Here is a 23649-nt window from a genome sequence, read left to right as displayed (position 1 = left end):
TACCGCCTCCCCACGCAATCCCAGTGCTGCTTTCAGGCTATTACACCCAGCGTGAGAGAAGTGCTGGGATTGGGCGGAGAGTGCCGTGTTTACGCTCCCGCAGGGACTGGGAGCCTGTGCCTCTGAGCACTGCTGATATACCCAAGCTACAGCCTGAGGATATCAAAGTGTGAATGTCAGCTTGGCCAGCCGTGGATGGCCGGCCAAACCGACATGCGCACTTTCAGTGCCTACCACTTCTCTCACCTGCTGTGTGAACTGCTCCGCCTACACTTTGCAGCTGGAAGTGAAAAATAAAATGACAATAAAATTATTTTGTCATTCTATTTTTCTTTTGTCTGCTGCCTTTCAGCAGTGGGGCGATGCTCCTTCGCCACAGCGGAGGAGCTGACCCTGGGTTTTGTACGTTTTTTTTTTTTCTTTTAAGTGGTGTTTTGTTTTCATGCATTAGGATCATTTGCGTCACTAGAAGTGCCTGCTAAAGTGCAAATTAGGTAGGATTTTTCAAGTTTCAAAACCACTGATTAACCTTACACATATCACGAGAAATAACATCACTTGAACTTTGGCCCAGCAATGACATCACAGGCAATAGCATCACTAGACAAGTGGCATAAGTTAGAAATGACAGAATGGTAAGTGCCCTAAGTGAGCAACCGGTGTTTGCACTTACTTCTTATGTCCCAGTGTCCCATTGGTATTATAGAAGAAATGCGTTACTTACCTGTAACAGCAGTTATCCAGTATTGGTGTCTTTCATAGATTCACATGCCTGAATCATTCCCCGTCGTCGAGACGGGAGCCTCCGGTAAATAAAAAAGTAATGTCCTATAGACATACATAGAGAGAATAGGCCTAAGGGCCTCCCCTTAGTAGCCTCTCTTTGTCCTTATGTAAAAAGGACCAAACTCTCACAGTCAGCCAATCAGCCCCGACCTCCCTCTAGAACCTTCCTGGGAGGAGCCTCAGTCCCTCAGATTTTCGTACGCACCCAGCTAGGTTGGCGTAATATTGTTAGAGAGGGATGTGAGTCCTTCCAGGGGAGGCGGGAGGGTTGCATGTGAATCTATGAAAGACACCAATACTGGATAACTGCTGTTACAGGTAAGTAACGCATTTCTTATCCAGTATTTGGGGTGTCTTTCATAGATTCACATGCCTGAATCAGAGTAGCTAGCAATCAGATATGCACATGTGTGATGTAAAGTCGCTCCACAGACATGTTAGACAATGCATATATTATCATATAACATGGGGACAGCATCGTTGGAACATCACAAGAGCAAAGAATGTGCATACCTGGATGGCGGGATGTAGGAAGGCTCACCTCACTGAAAGAGATGGTGAAGCACCGCCTGGCCCACTGCCGCATCCTTCTGAAGTTCGATATCCAGGCAGTAGTGTCTGGAGAAAGTGTGCGGTGACTTCCAGGTCGCCGCTCTGCATATGTCCAAGATTGGCACCCCAGCGAACAGTGCTGCTGACGTGGACATTGCCCTGGTGGAATGAGCAGTAACATGATCAGTCAAAGGCCGTCCGGCCTTGTCGTGGCAGAATGCAATCGCCGAGGAGATCCATCTTGAGATGCTTTGCTTCGTAAGAGGCATGCCCATTCTTGGTCTGCTGTATGCCACGAACAGTTGTGAAGACTTCCTGAGAGCCTTAGTTTTATCCAGGTAGAACTTTAGGCATCTCTGGAGATCCAAAGAATGCAGTGCTCTTTCTGCTGCTGTGGCAGGGTTCGCAAAGAAAGACCTAAGGACAATTGGTTCATTGAGATGAAAGTCCGAAGGCCCCTTTGGTATGAATTTAGGGTTCGGTCTCAGCACCACCCTGTCCTGTCTGAACTGCATATATGGTTCCTGAATGGACAATGCTTGCAGCTCGCTAACTCTCCTGGCTGATGTTAAAGCGAGTAAGAGCGCCGTTTTCCAGGAGATGTGTTTGATAGATGCTCGATGAATGGGTTCAAATGGACGTCTCATGAGTTGGTAGAGTACCAGATTCAGTTGCCATGTCGGAGGGACTTTCCGAGGCCTCGGAAAGGATCTGTATAGCCCCTTCAGGAATTGCTTGACTAGCCTACTTGACCACAGTGAAGGTCCTGTGAAAGTTCTGGTGAACCTAGAGATAGCTGCCAGGTGAACCTTAATGGATGCATGTGCCAGTCCTGACTGTGCCAAATGTAGGAGGTAAGGTAATACCTGTTCAGGGGTGACAGAGAGTGGTCGCAGGCCCTGGTCTGAACACCAAATGCAGAACCTTTTCCACTTGAGAGAGTAGGTTTTGTTTGTACTGTCTGCTCTCGCTTTTGCCAGGACATCCCTGCAGTCCTGTGGGATGTTTAGGTCACAGAACTCTCTGTGCTCAGGAGCCAGGCCGATAACTTGAGTGATTGGAGGTTCGGGTGCTGTACCTGTTTGTTGGACATCGTTATGAGGTTCGGTTGCTGCCTCAGACGAATCGGTGACCTGATGGAAAGTCGAAGCAGATCCGAGAACCAGTGTTGCCTCGGCCAGAACGGGGCAATCAGTATCAGGGTACAGGGCTCCGCCTTCATCTTCCTGAGGAGCCTCGGAATCATTGGAAACGGAGGAAAAGCGTACGCAAACACGCTGAACCAACCGATGGAAAAAGCATTTCCCAGTGACCCTTGTTGGGGATGCCAGCTTGCGTAGTTTGGGCATTTGGCGTTCTCCCTGGTGGCAAAGAGGTCGATTCTTGGGACTCCCCATTGAGAGAAGATGTGAGCCAGAGCGTCGTCGCTCAGTTCCCACTCGTGGGAGAGGGATGTTTGTCTGCTCAGGGCGTCCGAGGTGGTATTGTCTTTTCCGGGTACATAGTCCGCTTTGAGTTGGATTCCGTGTAGCACCAGCCAGTTCCAGATTTTCTGCGATTCGCGTGATAGAGAGAGCGAACGCGTTCCCCCCCGGTTTGTTGAGATAGTGCATCGTCGTGGTGTTGTCTGTTTTGACGAGCACTGGGGAGTTCTGGATGCGTGGTAGGAAGGCCTGTAGAGCAAGATATACAGCCCTCAGCTCCAAAAGGTTTATATGGAGCAGCTTTTCCTGAGCGTCCCACTTGCCGCTGATCCGAAGGTCCTGGAGAACAGCGCCCCATCCTTCCAGGGAGGCGTCCGTGGTGATCACCAGAGGTGTCGCCGGAAGGAGAAACGGCAATCCTATGGTTAGATTTTTGCGACGCCTCCACCATTCCAGACCCCTGGATATTTTTGGTGTTATTCGTACAACGTCCTCGAAAGAGCCAGTACTTTGAGTCCATTGGCTCGTGAGAGCTTCCTGCAACGGGCGCATCCTGAGTCTGCAGTGAGGGATGAGGAGTATACAGGAAGACATCATTCCTAGGAGGGACGTGTAAGTCCGTACCTTGAGGTGTGTCTTTGTTGCCACAGCCGTGGCCAGAGACAATATCTTGTCCGTCCTTTCCTTCGAGGGGAAGGCTCTTGTGCACTCCGTGTCCAAGGTAGCCCCGAGGAAGGTGATTCTTGTCGTAGGTATAATGCAGGATTTTTTGAGATTGAGGGTTAAATCCAGCCTCTGAAAAAGATTGGTGCAGGCGCTGGAGGATTCGGCCGCGCCTTCTGGTGAGGGTGCCTTCACCAGCCAGTCGTCTAGGTAGGGGAAGACTTGGTGACCCAGCTGACGCAGAAAAGCCGCCACCGGTGCAAGGCACTTTGTGAAAATCCGCGGTGCGGATTTGAGGCCGAACGGCAGGACTTTGAACTGATAATGTTGGCCTGCAACCTCGAACCTCAGGAACTTTCTGTGACGCTTGAGGATGGGGATGTGGTAGTAGGCATCCTGGAGATCCAAGGATGTCATGAAATCTCCTTTTTCCAGAGTGCCCAGGATTTCTTGGATCGTCACCATCCTGAACGATTGGCTCCGCAGGAAGGCGTTGAGCGCCCGTAGGTCTAGAATGGGCCTCCACTTGTTCTCCTTCTGACGTACTAGAAAGAAGTGGGAATAAAACCCCTTCCCCTTTAAGGATGCAGGAACTCATTCGATTGCTCCTTTCTGTAGCATGACAGAAAGTTCCTGGAGAAGCAGGCGTAGGTGTTTGTGCGCCCGTCTTCGGGGAGGTGTATTGGGAGGAATGGTGGTGAATTTGAGAGAATGGCCGAATCGTATCATCTGGAGAACCCACCGGTCCGTGGTGATGTGTAGCCAATTGGTGAGGAAATGGGTCAACTTTCCTCCAATTTGAAAGGATGGAGAGGGTGGTAGGACTGGCTGGAGTAATCGGTCACTGGCGGCCGCCAGTGCCCCTCTTGGGATTTTTGCCTCTGAAGTTAGATCTTCCATATGAAGATTGACGACCTTGTTGTTGCTTGTGCTGGTATTGAGTCTTGTTATTGTAGGAATACGAGGACCTGTTCTGATAGGAACCTCGATAAGAGGACTGACCTCTGGATCGGTTGCCTCGAAAGGACTGGTTTCGCGACTGCAAAGTGCCCAGTGCCCTGGCAGTATCGGTGTCCTTCTTTATGGTCTGCAGTGCCTCGTCGATCTTGTCCCCGAAAAGATGCTGGCCGTCGAAGGGCATGTCCAGTACCTTCGATTGCACCTCCTGGCGGAACGACGTCGCTTTCAGCCAGCCTTGACGGCGCAGAACAGCAGCTCCAGCAAGCTGACGGAAGCCAGTCATGGCTGCGTCAATAGCACAGTCAATTATTTCCGCAGCTGAAGTTTGACCTTCCACCAGGAGAGCCTTGACTTCACCCTGGACTGCGTCAGGCAGTTCCTTTACATAAGGGGCTATGTCCTCCCAAAGTTGGCGATTGTAACGTCCCAACAAAGCAATGGAGTTGGCCACCTTAATGGTCATGGCCGACGTTGTTGTGAATCTTTTCCCGATCGTGTCAAGCTTCCTGCCTTCTTTGTCTGGAGGAGCGGACAGCGGGGAGGAAGGGTTGCGGGAGTTCTTCTGGGCCGCCTGCATAACCACTGAATCAGGTTTGGGGTGTCCATTGAGGCAAGCCGCCGCTGTAAGTGGGGCCTTGTATTTCTTGTCCAGGCGTGGAACAACCGCTGGTACAGAAGCGGGTGTCAGCATTAATTTCTTGCCTTGCTCCCACAAGAATTCTATAATTGGAATAGATTTAGTCGATTTCTGCGGCTGCTCTTTGAAATCGTGCAAGAAGCATTCCGTTTCAGTTGATTCCACGACCATATGGAATCTCTTCGCCGCCCTTTCCACAAGTTTGTGGAGGCCGCCAATGTCCACAGGCGGTGAGTCCGCTTGGCGTGGTTGTGGTGAAGCTGGGGATGACGCCACATACTCATCCTCCTCATCCTGGTCCGAGTGGACCTCCTGGACCTCTCCTTCCTCTAATTCCTCCTCATCCTCATCTGAGGAGTCCACCACCTGAGGCTGGACCTTGTCACGGTGGGTTTGAGGGAGAGGTTGAGACTGTTTTGGGGCAGACGCTGGTGTCTGTACCACAGGTGTCTGATTCCCACTGTCCGCATCCGGGAAGCGTTGCTTGTAATCTTGTACAAGGAACCGCAGGTCATTGACCAGAGTCGCCGGTAGGCATATCATGGGGGTGACCTCCGTGCGGACACTAGTGTGGACGGATTGTTCCTGATAAGTGAACTCCTCCTGTTCCTCATCAGTGCTTTGGCATTTGACATTAAGGTCCGAGATAGAAGTAGCGGGACCCAGGTGGTCATCCTCTTCAGATTCTTCACTTTGGAAGATTTCCTGAGGTGGCTGCGTTTCCACTTTGCTCGGAGACGTTGTTTCCGGGGTAATTTGTGGTTTGGTAGTCTTGCCAGATGTAGCATTTGATCCCGTCGTCGTCGAGGGTGTCGTCGACGGCGGTAGCGTGAGGGCCGACACCTCCACAAGTCTGGATTTTTTCCATGGCTCAGACAGTGCCATCTTCGACGACGAGTCTGTCGTCGACGACGAGTCCTTCGTCGACGGTGTCCTCGTCGACGGTGGGGTGGTCGACGGTACCTTGGTCGCCGACGACGACTTCGACGTCGATGTTGTCGTCGTCGGTACGCTCGTCGACGGCGAGCCCGTCGTCGACGTCTTCGTCGACGGTGTCTTCGTCGACGGTGTCTTCGTCGTCGACTCCCTCGTCGACGTCTTCGTCGTCGACGGTGGGTTCTTTAGCAACGTCTTCGACGACGATGGGCTCGTCAACGACGTCGTCGTCGGTGTAGTCTTCGTCGTCGACAAGGTCTTCGTCGTCGACGACGATGTCAGTAGAATAACAGAGGAAACAGGTCTACCTGATGACGAGGATGTAGTCGTCGTCGTCGACGCGGAGGGCGACGACGCTGATGTCGTCGACACAGTGGTAGTGACTGAGGTAGTCCTCTGGGCATGTCTGGTAGATGACAGAGCAGGCTTTTTAAAGGTTTGATCGTCCTGAACAGACACTGAAGATGTCGTGGATCTTGCCTCTGAAGACTTCTTGTGTGCCTTCTTAGGAGGAGTGTATGAGGGGCCAGGGGAAGTTACCCTAGGCCTCTTTTTAGAGACTTCTGAGGACTTGGAAACACTGCCTTCAGATGATTCCAGAGTGTCTCTGTCCTTAAGCCTGTCGAGCCAGATGAGAAGGCGACCTTCCCTGTCCCTCACTGTCTTTTTAGGGAAAGCTCTACATATTCTGCATTTGTCCGAGACGTGGTCCGGGTAAAGGCAATATAAGCACAGGTCATGCTGATCATCCACATGGATCCTTTTCTTTCCACATGAAGAGCAGGCCCTGAAAAGGGCTTTCTTCTGTGATTCAGACATGGAATAAAGCAGTGGAAAGAAAACACTTACTGCCAAAAGAGTGTAGTGAAGTAGTCCTTGAAGAGTTGAGATTGAAGAATCACTTTCAAAGAAAGTTAGATGATTTGGAAGGAAACCTGAGGAGAGCTCAGGCTGGAGACTCCCTAGCACAACGTGCGGTAGAAAATCTGAGGGACTGAGGCTCCTCCCAGGAAGGTTCTAGAGGGAGGTCGGAGCTGATTGGCTGACTGTGAGAGTTTGGTCCTTTTTACATAAGGACAAAGAGAGGCTACTAAGGGGAGGCCCTTAGGCCTATTCTCTCTATGTATGTCTATAGGACATTACTTTTTTATTTACCGGAGGCTCCCGTCTCGACGACGGGGAATGATTCAGGCATGTGAATCTATGAAAGACACCCCAAATACTGGATAAGGGGGTCATACATGCTTTTACGGCCCCTCCTATAATATAGCCTTATAGCCCACCGTAGCAGGCTATACTGGCTATTAAAGACCCGCTACAGCGTTAAAGGCCTGAGCCAAAGGCGAGGGCCTTTAACATGGAAACAGGACTTTAATAGTAGGTATAGCCCAGCTACGAAGGGCTATAAGACTATTAGAACATTCTGCCACTAGAGGGCAGAATGTTCTAACAAATAAAACAAAGGCTTTTCGAACCTGAGGGGATTTAAATCCCCCCGAGCTCCGAGAGGCCTTTGTGAAAACATTGGAATGTTGCTGTGCGGGCTTTTACCGGCCCGTAGAAGCATGGAGCACTGCATTGTATTCAATGGAGTGCTCCACATTCCAATGTTCTAATATGTCTCATACCACTGCATATGTTGCACTGGTTCGATCACAAGAGCCGGACGCTGAACATCCTGTGATTCTGGGCAAATCACTTAATCTCCCTGTGCCTAACAAAAAATGAATGTGTCCTCATGTAACGCAACTGGTGCTATGTAAAGCACTCTGATACCCGATTCGGGTTAAGTATGTGCTATATAAAACTCTGGTAAAAAAAAAAAGGGGTATTCCCTCGTTTGCATGGGGCCGTTGCTCGTGGTAAATGAGGAAACCCATTGCTTTTTTTATATCTCCGTCTTATTACAAACTTGCATGCAGCGGCAAAGGAGCTGCGGGGAGGTACACTGACTGTACGCCACATGGAAGTGGTGCTCAGTCAATGTCCCCCTAGGGTGCCCCACCAAAGTGAACTCATTGGACCCCACAGTAATCCCCTTGCAGGTGGGCACAGTCACTCATGCACCAACCGGCATGGGAATCTCTGCCCTACTTTTAAATGCAGGCTGGGTTGTCGCATGCACAGTGAGAGGTGGACTGAGGCTTCAAAAAGGCAGTCTGTGTTTCACTAATGCGCTACCCCAGGAGAGGAACATATTTGCAGCTGCATTGGGACAGCACATTTATTGTAATGAAGAGCACTATCCCATTCTCCGCCTAGTGCATCCAGTTACAGGTGCGCTGTGGTGCCTAATTTAAAGACATGCCCAGTATTCAGATTGAATAAATCACAGAGTGCTGAGAAGCTCCCAAACAGGCTTTCGCCCAGGCCAAGGCACTGACACCGCCTTGCTGGCAGTCACGGAGGAGGCACGCTGCATCTTGGATTCAGGAGGATCAGTGGCAGTGATCCTCCTGGATCTCAGTGCAGCGTTCGACACTGTCAACCACCGAGTGCTACTCCAGCGACTGTCAGATGCCGGAGTGAGGGGGACAGCGATGAAATGGCTGAGGTCATTCCTCAGCGAAAGGACCTTCCAGGTCTGGGAAGGGGGCGCACGATCGGCATCCACCCACCTCCACTGTGGCGTGCCTCAGGGCTCCTCCCTGAGCCCCACATTATTTAATGTGTACATGGCCCCCTTGGAGGATGTGGTGGCTCCATTTAACATCAAGATCGTGAGCTATGCCGACGACACCCAGCTGGTGTTCGCTCTCTCACAAACCACGGACAATTCCCAGGTGCTACATTCTTGCCTTTCCAAAGTCCACTCTTGGATGGGGGATTCAGCATTAAAGCTGAATGGCTCAAAAACGGAGATAATGCTGATGGGACTGAAAAATCCCTCACTCCCCTGCTCGGCCTGGCCCAGCTGCCTGGGATCCCCTCCTAAACCCAAGGTCGAGATCAAGAGCCTGGGTATGTGGTTGGAGCAAGATCTCTCCTTTAGGACCCAGGCCTCCAAACTAGCGGGTGTCTGCTTTGGCCTCCTCCGATCGGTGCGTAAAGTGCTGCCCTTGATTCCTTTTCTATCTCAGAAGCTTTTAATCCAGGGTCTGATCATGTCCAGATTAGACTTTAGTAATGCGATCTACCTGGGTGCCCCCGAGATCACTCTGAACAAACTTCAACAAGTTCAGAATGCGGCGGCACGAATGCTTCATAACATCCCCATGTCACGATCGGCCAAACCAGCACTGAGGGCGCTACACTGGTTGCCAGTACGAGAAAGGGTGAAATTTAAATCCCTCTGCATTGCGCATAAAATCTTGCAAGGCAAAGGCCCCCCCGTCCTTCAAAAGATGGTGACCCCGTATAAAGCCAGTAGAACTTTACGTTCTGACCAACAACATCTTATCGTGGTCCCCAGGGTCAAAAAGGCCCGATCAGGAGAAAGGAGATTCTCCGTAAATGTTGCAAACCTTTGGAACTCCCTCCCCCTAGGTTTACGCTCGGAACCATGTCTCTTACGTTTCCGTAAACAACTGAAAACTTTCCTCTTCTGCTAAGCTCCTTGCCTCCGTTCTGTCCTTGTTGTTACTCTGTTTGGTGAAGCGCTGGAATGCTCCAGGGTGACCACGTGCTATACAAAACTGTTTAATAATAATAATAATAACAGAGTCTAAAATACATGAACGCGGGGAATATAATATGACTCTTTGCTGCCACATAAGGCTACCAATAATTGCAAATATACTCAGCACTGTACAGTGAAAGATAAAACACAGCAAGAGAACATCGGTGATGTTTTGTGAACCGTCATAGTTGTTTTTTGCCTCTTTTAGGGGTATGAAGCACAGTACAAATGCTACAATACAATGTAATCCAGAGTAGGCTTGGAAAAGCTGTATAAAAATGAACGGAATCTGCAGAGCTTACAGCTGTTCATGTCCCCCTGTATGTGTAGTATCCTCATGAAGTCAGCGGAGCACCTGCTATGTACCTGTATGAAGTAGCGACGGAGTCTGTCTGTGAATCGGCTGCCAGGCTCCTGTTTATGAGCATCAAGTGGGCCAAGAGCGTTCCTGCCTTTTCCACGCTATCGCTACAAGATCAGGTGGGTACAAAAGCATGTGCGTAAAATTGCCAATGTGAAAGTCACTGTTTTAGAGACATATGGTTCTGCTGGAAGACGCCTGCCGCTAATCAATCAAATTCTTATATAGCAATGTCCCTTTCTGAAGTCTGCCAATGAGGGTGCTGTTCGAAGGTGGAAGGGAAGGGCGTTCAAGGATTTGGCAGTAAGGTGGGAGAAGGATCGTCCTTCGGTGTGTGCTGGTGGATGCATGGTGTCTGTGTGAGGGCGAGGTGAGCGGAGCATAGGTTTCTGGGTGGCTAGTAGAAGAATTGGCGGTGGTTCATGTATGCCGGTCTTTGGTTAAGGGCTTTGTAGTCATGGGTCAGGAGCTTGGCATGGTATGTCTTGTGGATGGGGAGTCAACTGAGCTTTCTCAGGTGCTGGGAAATGTGTCGCCTTTTGGGCAGGTTGAGGATCAGTCTGGCTGTTGAGTTCTGGATTGTCTGGAGTCTTATGAGTTTTCCAGTGGTGCCTGCTTATAGTGCGTTTCCATAGTCCAGACGGCTGGTCATGAGGGCTTGCAGCACTATTTTCCTGGTTCGGGTGGGTAGCCATTTGAAAATTTTGCAGAGCGTGTCGAAGCAGGCTGATGAGACCGCATTGACCTATCATTTCATTAAGAGTTCGCTGTCCAGGATAATGCAGAGGTTGCGGGTGTGATCTTTCGGAGTGGGGGTCGGTTTGAGTTCAGATGGCCCCCAGGAATCGTCCAGAGGAAAGTGTGGCTGCCGAAAATCAGTACTTCGGTTTTGTTTGTGTTGACTTTTATGCAGGCTGAGACATTCTTCATGCAGTTGTAAAAGTTGGTTTTCGTCATAATGGGGTCCACTGAGTGAAAGGATGAGCTGGGTGTCATCAGTGTAGGAGAAGATGTTGATGTCGTGGGCTCTGATGATGTATGCTAGCGGCGTCATGTTGATTTTGAAGAGGGTGGGACTGATGGACGAGCCTTGCGGGACGTCGCAGATGGTTCACTTGGACTGTGAGGTGAAGGGAGGGAGACATATTCTCTTTGTGCGCCCGAGAGGAAGGATGCCATCCATCTGAGGGTGTTGTGTTTGATTCCGATCTGGAGCAGTCAGTTGAGTCTGTGATGGGAGACGGTGTCGAAGGCAGCGGAGAGGTCAAGAAGGATCAGGGTGGCTGATTCCCCTCTGTCGAGTAGGGTGCGGATGTCGTGTGTTGCAGCGATCAGGGCAGCCTTGGTGCTTTGAGGGCTTCTGAATCCTGATTGGGAGGGGTCTGGAAGGTTATTTCTCACCAGGTGTTCGGTGATGGAGGTGATGAGTTATTGGCTTATCTTGTTGCTCCCGAGATTGGGGAGTTTATGGGGGCACCGGTTGGTTGGTGCTCCTCAGTGGATGGAGTTCATTAAGGCATTGATGTTTGCTGTGTTGAGTTGTTCCCATGTGGTGAGCGGGTGATCGCTAGCTAGTTTTTGTGGGAGTGGGGATGCTGAGGAGGTCGGTGGCTTGGGGATATATATGTTTCTGCATATGGTGGCTATTTTGTTGTGGAAGTAGTCTGCAAGAGAATCGCAGAGTTCTGATTGGCAGGTGAACTCTTGGACGATGGTGAAGAGTTCCTTAGTCTGGTTGGCACTGGTTTCGATGCAGTGTGTCGTGGCTTTCTTTTCCACGGCTATTGAGTAGTTGGTGGTAATTGTTGTGGGCAGACATGGATTGCTCAATCACTGTTGTATCTGCAGGAGAGACATTTTCTATCCAGTTTTTGCATCTGTGTTTCATAGCGCAGAGTTCCAGGGTGTACGAGCTGGCTGGTTTGGTGGATAAGTGCGTTCTGGCTGGTTTGGTGGGGGCGACTCGGTCAGCGGTGCAGGTGATCCAGGCGTTGAAGTTCTCTACAGCCTGCTTCAGGCTGGTGAAGGTTTCAGGCTGGGAGAGGTGGAGGGCATCAGTCCATTGGTGATGAGTGACCGTGGCCTAGCTACAGAAAGATGTGATGTGGGGGGATCCAGTGATGGTAAAGTGTATGATGGAATGATCGGACCGGGTGAGTTCCGTTGTGTGGCTGTATCGAATTCAGTTGCTGGAACTGAGAATGGGGTCCAAGTGTGACCAGGTCTGTGCATGCGGTCTGAGACAGCCTACATGAGGCCGAGGTTGTCCATGCATTCCAGAAGGTCGGTGGAGTTGATGACTTTGAGGTCATCCAGGTGAAAGTTTAGGTCTCCCAGGAGGAAGAAGTGTTCAGAATCAATAGCGAGCAGGATGATAAATTCTGCGATGGCGTCGCTTTGGCCAGTTTGTGGTCCTGGGGTCTGTATGTGAGGGTGCCTCTGATGGTGGTTTTGTCATCGGTATGGGGCTGGAAATTCAGGTGTTCCATGAACGGCGTGGTTTCATCTTAGGTGGTCGTACAGATGATGGTTTCCTTGTGTGCGATGCCGCTTCCGTGTCTGTTGGTGCGGTTGTGGTGTTTCATCTTGTAGATACTGGGTGTTGCTGTGACAATATCCAGGCTTATGCAGGGGTAAGCCAGGTCTCTGTGATGAAGGCCACGTCAGGGGTGAGGGTGGAATTGGTGTCCCAAACTTCAGATGTGTGTTTGCACAGCTAACTGGCAATGATTAGGAGTCATGTTTGGCCTTTATCACATGGGCTGGGACCTCAACAATCATCCCAATAGCTATATTAAAAATGGCGGCTGGGCTGGACTTTCACAGCAATTATAAACCCTCATATAAATGTTGCAAAAACTTTGTAAAAACAAGAGATCAGTGGAGCGGAGAGTTAGCATTCCAGGTAGGAAGAACATGGTTTCATCAAATCGGAGTGGCATTTGTACTTCTATCAGAATGATAATGTCTGGGAACTCAAACTTTAACTAGTATATGTACAGCCCAAATTTCTTTTCAAACACTGCTCCTTTAGTAAAGTTCATAGTTGTGGATTTCTATTGTTTACATGTATGAACATTTTTGAGAAGATTTCGTCAGGAAATTCATGTCCAACATAGGTGTTGCAAAAGAGTTTTGATATTATTGTTGGAAGAAGTGTCCCTTTGGTGACTTGATAGAGGCGGTAGGAGAGAGGATTAACCTTCTAGAGGTAGCATGTTATTGGGATATGTGTTAAAGAGGCTGAGTCCATTTACATTAAGCAGAGGTAAAGTTTGGGGCAGTATTTGAAGCCCCTTATCCTACTGAAAAGAACAGTTCTGCAGGAGTGAGAAATGATGTCCTGCGCTAAGGACCCGATTCCCAAAGCTTTTTCTGTGAGTAGTTGGTCACTTCCTACTTACTGGCTGAAGTGGGATTTACTGCTGAATTTTTCAGGAGTAAGACGCATTTAATCAAGGAAAACATTTTGTGAATAGACCCTGATGTGAGGAAATGTGAACCGGTATGCTGAATTTACCTGAGGAATTACCCTCGCCCACTTCAAGGGTTTCTCACACTGAAATAATTAACGCATACTATGGGGTACATTCTCACTATAGTAGTGTGGTACCAAAAGATGGTTGTCAGAATATAGTCTGTCATAAATATTGTTCCCTAAATATCATATACAAAAATGTTGTCCCATTGAAGTGAATCAATAGACAGTCTACATCCAATGGGACAATATTTTTGTAAATGATATTTAGGACACAATATTAATGCCAGACGATATTTGTGCATACAATTCTGTAACAAATAACCTACTATGAATCTGCAAGTGTTAAATACTTACAGAAAACCTCAGATAGATGAAGTGGTGGCTGGAACCGAAGGGGGGTGGTTGAGCGGGGCAGGTGGGATTGGGGGAAGGAATGTAAAGAATAATCACTTACCTGGGTACGGTCGCCACCTCTCCTCGTCTCTTCTGACTCCCGGTCCGAAGTAGGAAGCACACAGGCTCCCCTAAACCAATCACGTTGCTGCTGTCACCATGACAGCAATGTTGTGATTGGTTTGAGCGCCGTGGTTTGGCGCACAGACGGGTACTATGAGCCTGTACATGGAAACATGCAAGATGTGCTTGACTGTTTGGATGGCCCAACGGTCATGTGCACTTAGAGAGTGGCCTGCTCCTAAAAATGAGCAAGTACGAAAAGATAAAGTGATAATAACATTGCATTACCATTTTATTTTTCCTTTTTAAACTGCTCAGAGATCAGTGGGGCTATGCGGAGAAGCCGCCATAGCATAGATGCGCCATGATTGTTCCGAACACCCTCTAGCAGTGCCTATTACACTGAACCCTTCTCTCCTACTCTCTGTCTCCACAGTCTTCATGTTATGAGGATGAGCCATGTATCAGAAGCAGGCCAACAAGATTTATTAACCTTCACCTTGCATTAGTACTTAAATATTTATCTTTGTCCCGTAAGACGTGCTTGAAATACTGAAGCAGTACCACAAGGTTTAAATCCGGACAGCGTAGGAGGAAAGAGGGAGTAGACTAGGATATTGAGAAATGTATAACTACTCAGTGTAGTGAGAATTACTGGTAAGTAATCAGAGCATTGCTACTTTACCCTCTTCCTTATAACCGTTCTTATAGTATGAGGACTTACCAAGCAGTACAAAGTCTTCCACTCATATCTTTCAACAGTCATACACAACTCTTGCCCACCTTGTACTTGGTTCACGTACCACTAAGGGATCTAGGAAATTGATCATGAGCAATTGGATGAATAGTTATACAAGAAGGTCATGGTAAACCCATGTTTTGAGAAAATAGGGCCACACACCCACATGAGGGCAATATTACAACTAGGCTTAGAAGAGCAAAAGTATCAGACGGCCCAGACCAACAATTGAAGAGACAGAAAGAGGCTTCAGTATGACATCCTATTTCCTGAAGTGATGATGTTTAAACTATGCCCACGGTCCATAAAGGACACCTCTCAATGAGGGGCACATCAACGCCAAATGGAGCCAAGAATTCAGCTCCAGCAAGTGCTACCCAAATCTTACAGGCCATTGGCATAATATCTACTTCTGTCTCCCAAGTTGAAAAAAGACTTTGGGTGCCCCACCTCATAATGTGTCTCAGGAAGATCAAAGTAATTCTGTTACACATCCACAGACTGCTCAAGAATGGATCTGTTCCCATTTCATGGAAGCAGTAATATTTGTATTGTCATTCTCCCCATTTTCTTTCAGGGTTGCAAAGTTTATGTGAAGAAAACTATTTGGCACTTAAGTGGGTAAGAGTAACACCCAGGTCCAATGGTAGTGTTGCGTTGGTACTCCAATGTATGGGGTACACTCAGCCTTTCTCCTTGTGTTACAATATGATAATCCAAGGTAACAGGCTTCTCTACGAGTCCTAATTCTTCCATGCATGTAGCAACTGTCTCACAAGATAGACCTAACACTAGGGTATCCCCTGCAGTCAATTAAATGCAATGTGGCATTATTGCACAAATAATCAGTGTACTTGTCAGTTTGGCAAAGCACTTTACACTGTTCTGGGAAATGCAACAGGTCTATGCTGGCAAATAATATTTTACATGTGAGCATCCTTTCCAGTCCACTGTGCTACTGGATCCAACCATCTATGTTTCTTCTGGATCCTGTAGGATATGAAAGTAGAAAAGATCATGTAGATTCGGTACAGATAAATTGCCAGGCCACAGTGGTGGCCGCACAGATGGGGGATGGGGGTAAGTGGGTGTAAAAAAAAAAAGGGGGGGGGGGGGGAAAGTACCTCCTAGCAGCGTTCTCCGTCATCTCTCCCGGCCGGAATGGAACAGGAAGCACCCAGGCTCCCTTTAGCCAATCATTGGTCTGAGCGCCGTGGTTCGGCACTCGGATAGGCAGTGGGAGCCTGAGCATGTTCTCCATCCAGGCTGTGATGCTGCCTGGGTGGAGAACAAGCAAAGTGTGCATGACTGTTTGGCCGGCCCCAGACATCTTGCCAAACAGTCATGCGTACTTACAGTGTGCCACCACTCCTCCCCGTGCTCCTGTCATCAGAGCAGCCACGTCCCGCCCACAAAGCTGCCGCAGCAAGAATAAAAAATGTTAACAACCTCCAGTTATTATCATTTTGTTTTTCCTTTATTTCAGTGCTGCAAAGCAGTGGGGCGACGCTCCTCCGCCTTAGTGGAGGAGCCCCAACTGGCAGAAGACCTCCTATTTACCACAGCAGCATCACCTAGTCCAGAATTATAAGAAATCCTGTTTTGTCCTCTCCTGTACTCTGAATGCAACATGCAATGGGAATGCATCCGTTATGGCATCCAAATCACCTTCATGTAACTGTATCAGTTTGCTAATTACCTAAAAAGAAATCATTTGAATCGAGATAATAGTATTTTAGTACTCACTAAGTTTTCTTGACAATTTCCATTTTAGGATGTCAAAGATCTGGGGTGCAAAGTGAATGAATAGCACAGACAGGTCCATGTCAGATATTCAGGATAACCGCTAGCTATATAAATCATTTCTATGTAGATTCGTTGTATGCTAATCTGTGGATATCCTGACTGCCATGGATCTGGCCTTCCGGGGCAATAAAGAAACTGTCGATACAGATGAACTAAAGTGTGTTTAGGGCTGGGAGGAGGCTCATGAATAAAAATGCACATCATGAAGCAGATGTGCACCATCTTGATCGCTCTTTGTGTGGTTGACCCGCTCTCCTAAATGTAGTTGCTGACAAAAATAGAGAAAGAAGTAAAATGTTCAGGATCTAAAACAACAAGAATTAAAAAAAAGAAGTTTGGCCGCTGTATTGATAATAATGGACATGTGCAGATTGAAGTTGGCTTAAATTCATAATTGATCTATTCTTTGACAGCTGATGCTTTTGGAAGATGCGTGGAGAGAGCTGTTTGTTCTGGGGATAGCACAATGGGCCATTCCAGTTGATGCGAACACTCTACTTGCTGTATCTGGTAAGGACTGCTCAATTTGATGATTTTGTTGCAGAAATTAACATTAAAATACACTAGAGAAAAAAAAGAACAACATGCGAGGAATAACAAATCCCTCTGAACAATTGAGTATACCTGTCATTTATAGATCCACATTTATATGCAAATAGTGTTTTCTTGTTGTATTCATGACTGCCTGCATTATTATTCAAATGCAAATTGCTGTGTTTGTACCATCCTAGTGAAAGATTTGATATTAACTGTCATAAAACACAGCCAGGCGGCGGGGAATCGGATATCCAAGAGTGACAATTTAATAGATATCGAACCCAGAGGTCCTTGACAGAAAATGGTGCTTAACAGGAGAACGGGGTTCATGTTTCAATACGTGCTTCAAATTTCTGTTCCAGGCATGAACAATGACAATACCGATTCACAGAAGCTCAACAAGATACTCTCAGAAATCCAAGCACTGCAAGAGGTCGTGGCCAGGTTTCGACAGCTTCGGCTTGACGCCACAGAATTCGCCTGCCTCAAATGCATTGTCACCTTCAAAGCCGGTACGTTCCATTGACCCTACTCGATGACCTCCTGTTGTGCAGTCACCAGGAGTATGGGCGGAGCTATCAATGGTGGTCCAGGTGTAGTGGTCCTAAGGCCAAGTGGTCTGAGGTGTTCACTGCACCCCACTTATGCATATTACTACCAACCCAGGGAGGAAGGGTTCATGTGGGCCTACTTTACTTTCTGTGCCAGGAGGCTGATGGCACTCTTGATACGCAACTGAAAGGGGCTGCTAACCAACACAATCCTACTAATTCAGTGGTCTTCAGAAACCAAGGCAGCGTTCGCGCATAGGCGTTGGGCAGGGGGGGATCAGAGCGGTGGCAAGAAGAACTAAAGCTTTTATAGTCACTTCAAAAGTTACTCTGAAAATTAAGAGCATTTTACCAATGTTATTTTAAAAGCCACTACTGAACATCATTGCATTGTTTGAAATTGTAAAGGTTCATTTGAAAAAGGTAAAAAAAATGAACATCAATTTTTTGTCAACATTTCTTGGAAGATGTTTCAGCTCTCTTACTTACAATACATAATACATTTCTAGTGTTACATTTTTTTGTAAGAACCAAAAGCAAGACAGTTCATAGGTTTTCTACATTTCTTTTAAGATTTCTCCTTCTCTCTCGCTCAATATGAAATGTTTTGCTCGTTTGCAATATTTCACGTTACATCATTTTAAGTGAAAAATAAAAGGCACCGCTGAATACCAATCTGCCTTTGTTTGCTTATCTAAGGAGAAGAAACGGTCTTTGTACTAGATCACACTTTTCAGGTCGCTCACAATATTTCAGGTATTGCAATATAATTGGGAAGAGATTTTATGATGTCTTTATGGGCCCAACTATACCTTTTTTTGTAAAGGGGCTGGGCACGTGAATCGGGCAATAGGTGCTTTGCAGAACACTCATTAGAATATTGTCCGCCTAAGGGAAAAACTGTAACTTTACTACACGTAAGTACCGTCATGAATCAGGCCCTAAGGTTTTAAATCTGCAAAGAATAATCAGATGTGGTAATATAGTTGCCCCATTCTGGGAGCGCAACCAACCGTTGTTGTATCAATAGCCTGGTAATGCCTGTGATTTGGACATATGTTGATTTTTTTTGGCCGACATATGTATAGCCTATTCCGTATTACCACATATAACATTACACCACAAATAAGGTATTAGCACAGATGGGAAGAGTATGACCAAACTTTAACTACATAGGTCCAGTAAGTTCTGGTGGTAATTTGGATTCTGCTGAATTTGTGAATTTCTAGAGCACACTAACTGTTGGCCAAAGAGCATGTGCTCCAATAGGCGTGTCAATCTATTGACTGCAAATCCATCTGTCTTACAGTGCCTACACACAGCGGTTCGGAACTAAGAAGTATTCGGAATGCGGCTGCGATCGCATCTCTTCAAGACGAAGCTCAGCTCACCCTCAACAGTTACATCCACACCAGGTAAGTCGACTGAATTTGGAATGTCTACACGGAGGTCTGAAGAATCCACAAACCAAACCCAAACTTCTCAAAAGTACAAATATGTGTTGCTTTCCCTTTACAAAGTAATACTTTTCCATATAACGATAGTGCAGGGATTCATCTTGCATAAAAAACTTTGACTTTCTGGAAAGCTATAAGTGGGCATGCGATTAAGGGTGATTGCTTTGAATATTCAAATGTAATGCAATTTTGATGGACGTTGGAACAAAGAATTGTTGTTCCAGCATCCTTGTGGTAAAAGGAGGTGCATGAGGGCCATATCGTTCCTGCTATATTAACCTCTTTTGAGGGTTTGATGAGTAGCTTGCTCCAAATAGGAACATCATCAATTGAAAGAATATTTGAGCCATACTAACATCTTTTTGGTAATAGTTTAGTCATTTTCATGCGCCACAATTACCTGATTTCTGGGCCAAAGTAACATTACAATTATTCTTGGTAAGATTCACATCATAGTGGAGGAGGAATTTACAGAATCGTAATGATTCAGATTTACAGTAAATTCATCAATTATTCGGCCAAATTATATTATTTATGGATCATAAGTTTTTTAAGTTAACTTGGAAGATTTGAAAAGGCTAATTGGCTTTTGGTGGTTAGTGTTGCGGCCTTTCAAAAGATGAGATGTCTACCATTTTTGGCTGGAGATTTACTGGATTCTCCTGCCAGATGAACAGCATTGATGTAAACACTTAGAAATATATTTGGACCCAGAATAGCAGGGTTTCTAAATGTATGTATTTTGGGAAATATACTGCCCGATAGACAACTATAATTGTCAAATTTACAGTTTGCATTTATCACAGTCTTATTAAACTCTGTGCAAACTTTGATGCACTAAATTAGTATCTTGGCACATGGCAGGTATATCAAAATTCACAAGGTTTTTGATTAGTTATGCAATCATTCTTATCAAAACGTCTGGCACACAGGACATTTTCATGTATCAGTATATGACTTGACGGTCATCACTGTAAATAAATTTATGTTTAACTGATTGTGTAGAACTGAGTAACGACTAGATACTTCTTGTGAAATTTATAGAACCTACAAGTGGTGTGGGGATAAGCACTTTTTGACTCTAAAATATATTTATTTCTATAAGAATCAAATGTGAAATCCTTGCTATTATATAAATATTCAAACCAGGGTCACTGGAATTATGCCACGGGGGAGGACACATTTTGCAGCAGGGTTGACTAAATTATGCATCAAGAAAAGGCAAATTATGAGGCTTGATGGGGCACATTTGGTATCATTAACTCATTATTGTATCTTTATTACACGTTAACATTATCTGGGCAAAAGTCTCACCTCAGTAGTACCACTTTGATACCCAAATATAGAAATGAGCAACAGAAATGTGACCAAGCTTTACGAATGACTTTCAGCTGCACAACTACACGTGTTGCCATATTTTTAGCTGCTTTAGATTTGTTTGAGCTAGAAAAATTTTTTGTGGCTGAAATCTGCAGATTATGTAGTAGATTCAATGGTACATGCAACAAACCCCTAATTATGCGGAAAATGTCATGTTTTTGGTAAATATCTTTTTTACAAATAAAATGTTCCCACAGTCAAAGGAGCAGTCCATCTTTGTTGGCAAAGTTCCACTAATGATCACCGTATTAAAGTGACTACATTTCTTACCACTCTTACAGGTTATAATAGCAGATGTTGCTAAATAAAGAGTATTGGTTGAATACTTAGCCCCAGATTCTCAAAGGTTTAGTGTTACTTTTGTAACACTAAACTGGCGCTAAACATTTTTTTGTGATTCACAAACCAAAGCACATTGCTATTTGTGTTGGTTTGTATGGAAAAGTGACACAAAGCAGCGCAAAACACTGCTTTGCATGGCTTTGTGTGAAGGGGGTGGTACATGGGCACACATGGGTGGTACATGGGCATACCCGTGCTACCACCAATGCTTTTTGACACTAAACCAGATTCTCTGTGCAGCACACATGCAAGTAGGAAAAGCTTTTTCACTTGTCGAAGCATAGTATTTTTTACAGGAAGGCCACCCTTCCTGTACAAAACCTGTACAAAACTCACATACACACACCCTGGCGCTAAGGTGTGTGCGTGGTGCTCAGCAGCTGAAATCACCAGTGCTAGGGAGAGGGGAGGGCTATTTCTATGTGAATATGGTGCTCTCCTGCTTTCTCCCAGTCGCACAACGCAGCAGTCTCTTTAGGTGCTGCGCTGCATTGTGCGATATCTTTCAGAATCTGGGCTCAAGTGCTTTTCTTAAATTAAAAAAACTCGAGTAAATGATTTATTTTAATGAAATTTATTTAATCATGGGGGCCAGTTGGACACGGTAGCTAAGATAGCAAAGCTGAGATTTGACTTGAGACTTATGTCCTGCATAATCAAATTATGCTTGTGGACAAATTATTCTTTGTATTAGTGTGTTTAATTAAACTAAACTCTACTGTGCAGAACGTGATGTGGAAATAGCGGGATTAACATTTTATAAATGTTGTCAGTAAGGGCGGACCCTTCTTCATTTAACATGAGTTCTACGTCTCTTTCAAGTTAGGTCGTTAGTTGTCGAGGACTTACCGAATTTCTTGCTAAAGCTTGCATAATTATTTTTATGGTACATTTATAAGTTCAAATAATTTTATTAATATCTATCCTTTTATTTGTGGCTTCCCTTAAATTTAAGAATCATCTATAAATCATCAATAACATGTTACTGTTACTACTTACAGTTCCAGAGTAAGACTTATACAATTTTGTGCCAAATTGACAACATTTGGGGGTCACATTCCAGACAGCACTTTTGAAAACAGTGTCATTTTTTGGGGAACGTTGATACAATTTCTCAAATTAAGAAACATCTTTTTCTCAATGCCAGGTTTACAAACTTTTGAAATCAAATTAGGCGGCTGGGAATTTCACAGCAATTTACATAATTTGTGAGAGGGGAAAATTAGTGGTTTGGAGAGAGGGAAAGTATCAGTCAAGCACCTTCAACTAAAGGCTCTTAATGTAAAGATCTGTGTAATTGCAGCCCTGTTTGTAAAGGGTTATTAAACTTTGGAATTGTGTAAGAGCAACAAGAGGAAATCAGAACATGCTAATTACATTTGTGGTTTCTTATTTCCCGGGCAGGTATCCCACACAACCATGTCGCTTCGGAAAGTTACTCCTGCTTTTGCCAGCTCTGCGCTCCATCAGCCCCTCCACGATAGAAGAAGTGTTCTTCAAAAAAACAATTGGAAACGTGCCAATCACAAGACTACTTTCAGACATGTACAAATCGAGTGACATATAAACAGAGGGACAACCTAAGACTATGTAAAGATTAACTAATTTGGAGACAAGGAATCCTACATGAAGCAAACCTAAATCTGTGCACCTCGAAGGAACCATGGACCTGGGAATGTTAACTCTTCTAGAAAAAAAGCACATGCTGGCACACGCCTAGTGGTATGTGCTGCTTTGAACATCATCTGCCTCAAAAGATGAGTCATTTGTACTTCAAAACAGTTCAAGTGCATCAGAAAAATGAGTGCTCTTCCTGTGGGTTGTAGAAATACTTCCTAAAAGTGATTCAGATGGAAACCTGTACTTATTGTTCATTCCATTAGTTACATGGTTGGCTGCAAAGGCACAAAGAATTTGATTTGTATTTATTTTGGTCAATATTTTAACATGTTGCCTCTTTTTTGTTATTTCCATCAAAATGTCAACCGTGGACAAAAATGAAGAACAAAATGGAGATTTCTGCCAGAATAATGTCCTCTAAATCTATGAGAAGAGGTACATTTGATGGACTCTTATTTTGAACACTTGTCAGCGTTGACTTCTGTTCGATTTGTTGATCGTAATTTTTGTCAACCCAACCAGCACTTGAGTTACCGTTTCAGAAACAAATCATGCGAAAAGAAAAACCCAACAGGGCAAGACAAGAGTCCCTCAGAGGAAAGTCGAGAGTGCAACCAACTTGAATACAGAGGATTATGCTGGTGATTAGCACATTGCCCAGTGGACTACTGCTGAAGCCAAAGGCAATGGAGTCTGTACCTACTGCCATTGATATGTGAACAAATCTTACAAGGGTGTGCATACACTATCCAATCAAACTATGATCTCACAAGGGCAACAGCGCACGTGCAGCTGATCGACGACTAACTACCTGTGTTCCACTGAATCCTTGGTCACACAAAAAATCCAGTTACTGCTTCTTTAACACTGACCTGCACATAAGAAACATGTAGTAAAAAACATTATTCAATAGCTGCTGTACTTTTAAGTGTCGGTTTCTTACTAGGTACTAGCGCGGAAGAAGGAATCTCTATCAGCACTTGGACGATCACAGAATGAGTACTTTTTTTGTGCACAGTAACTTAACGGAGTTGTGAATTCAAAAGTTGTACTCATTGTCTTTACACAGAATAAAACTATATATTGAATTTTAAGTCAACCTCACAAATGTTACTGTGGTTTGTCTCCGACTCATCTTCCTATATTTTTCGGAGAACAATCTTAATTTATAAGCTAAATCGAGTGAAAAAAATTGCCACATTCATGATCGGTATTTTGTGAATAACCCTCACAAGAAATTGTACCTTTCTCGTGAATCTTGAAAACTAAGCATTACCACCCGAACAAACCTCCTCTGTACTTTAAATCTACAGCATATCTTCCATTGTTCACACTTTCCTGT

At 45.7% G+C, this 23649-nt stretch overlaps 1 protein-coding gene across 1 annotated transcript in view; it reads left to right on the top strand.

Annotated features, from left to right (window-relative positions):
- Positions 1-23217, top strand: part of NR2E1 (nuclear receptor subfamily 2 group E member 1) — a 119688-nt gene extending 96471 nt beyond the window's left edge. Inside the window, exons 5-9 of the mRNA XM_086925684.1 lie at positions 9908-10057; positions 16834-16930; positions 17320-17469; positions 18818-18923; positions 22092-23217. Coding sequence (XP_086781810.1) covers positions 9908-10057; positions 16834-16930; positions 17320-17469; positions 18818-18923; positions 22092-22254 — 666 coding nt within the window. The 3' untranslated portion in view covers positions 22255-23217. The remainder of the gene's footprint in view (positions 1-9907; positions 10058-16833; positions 16931-17319; positions 17470-18817; positions 18924-22091) is intronic.
- Positions 23218-23649: the final 432 nt, after the last annotated feature.

This window comes from Lissotriton vulgaris, chromosome 6 (genome assembly GCF_964263255.1).
Source record: "Lissotriton vulgaris chromosome 6, aLisVul1.2, whole genome shotgun sequence".
Classification (NCBI taxonomy): domain Eukaryota; kingdom Metazoa; phylum Chordata; class Amphibia; order Caudata; family Salamandridae; genus Lissotriton; species Lissotriton vulgaris.
Note: the sequence above shows the minus strand (reverse complement) of the source record. Positions and strands in the feature narration are given on the sequence as shown.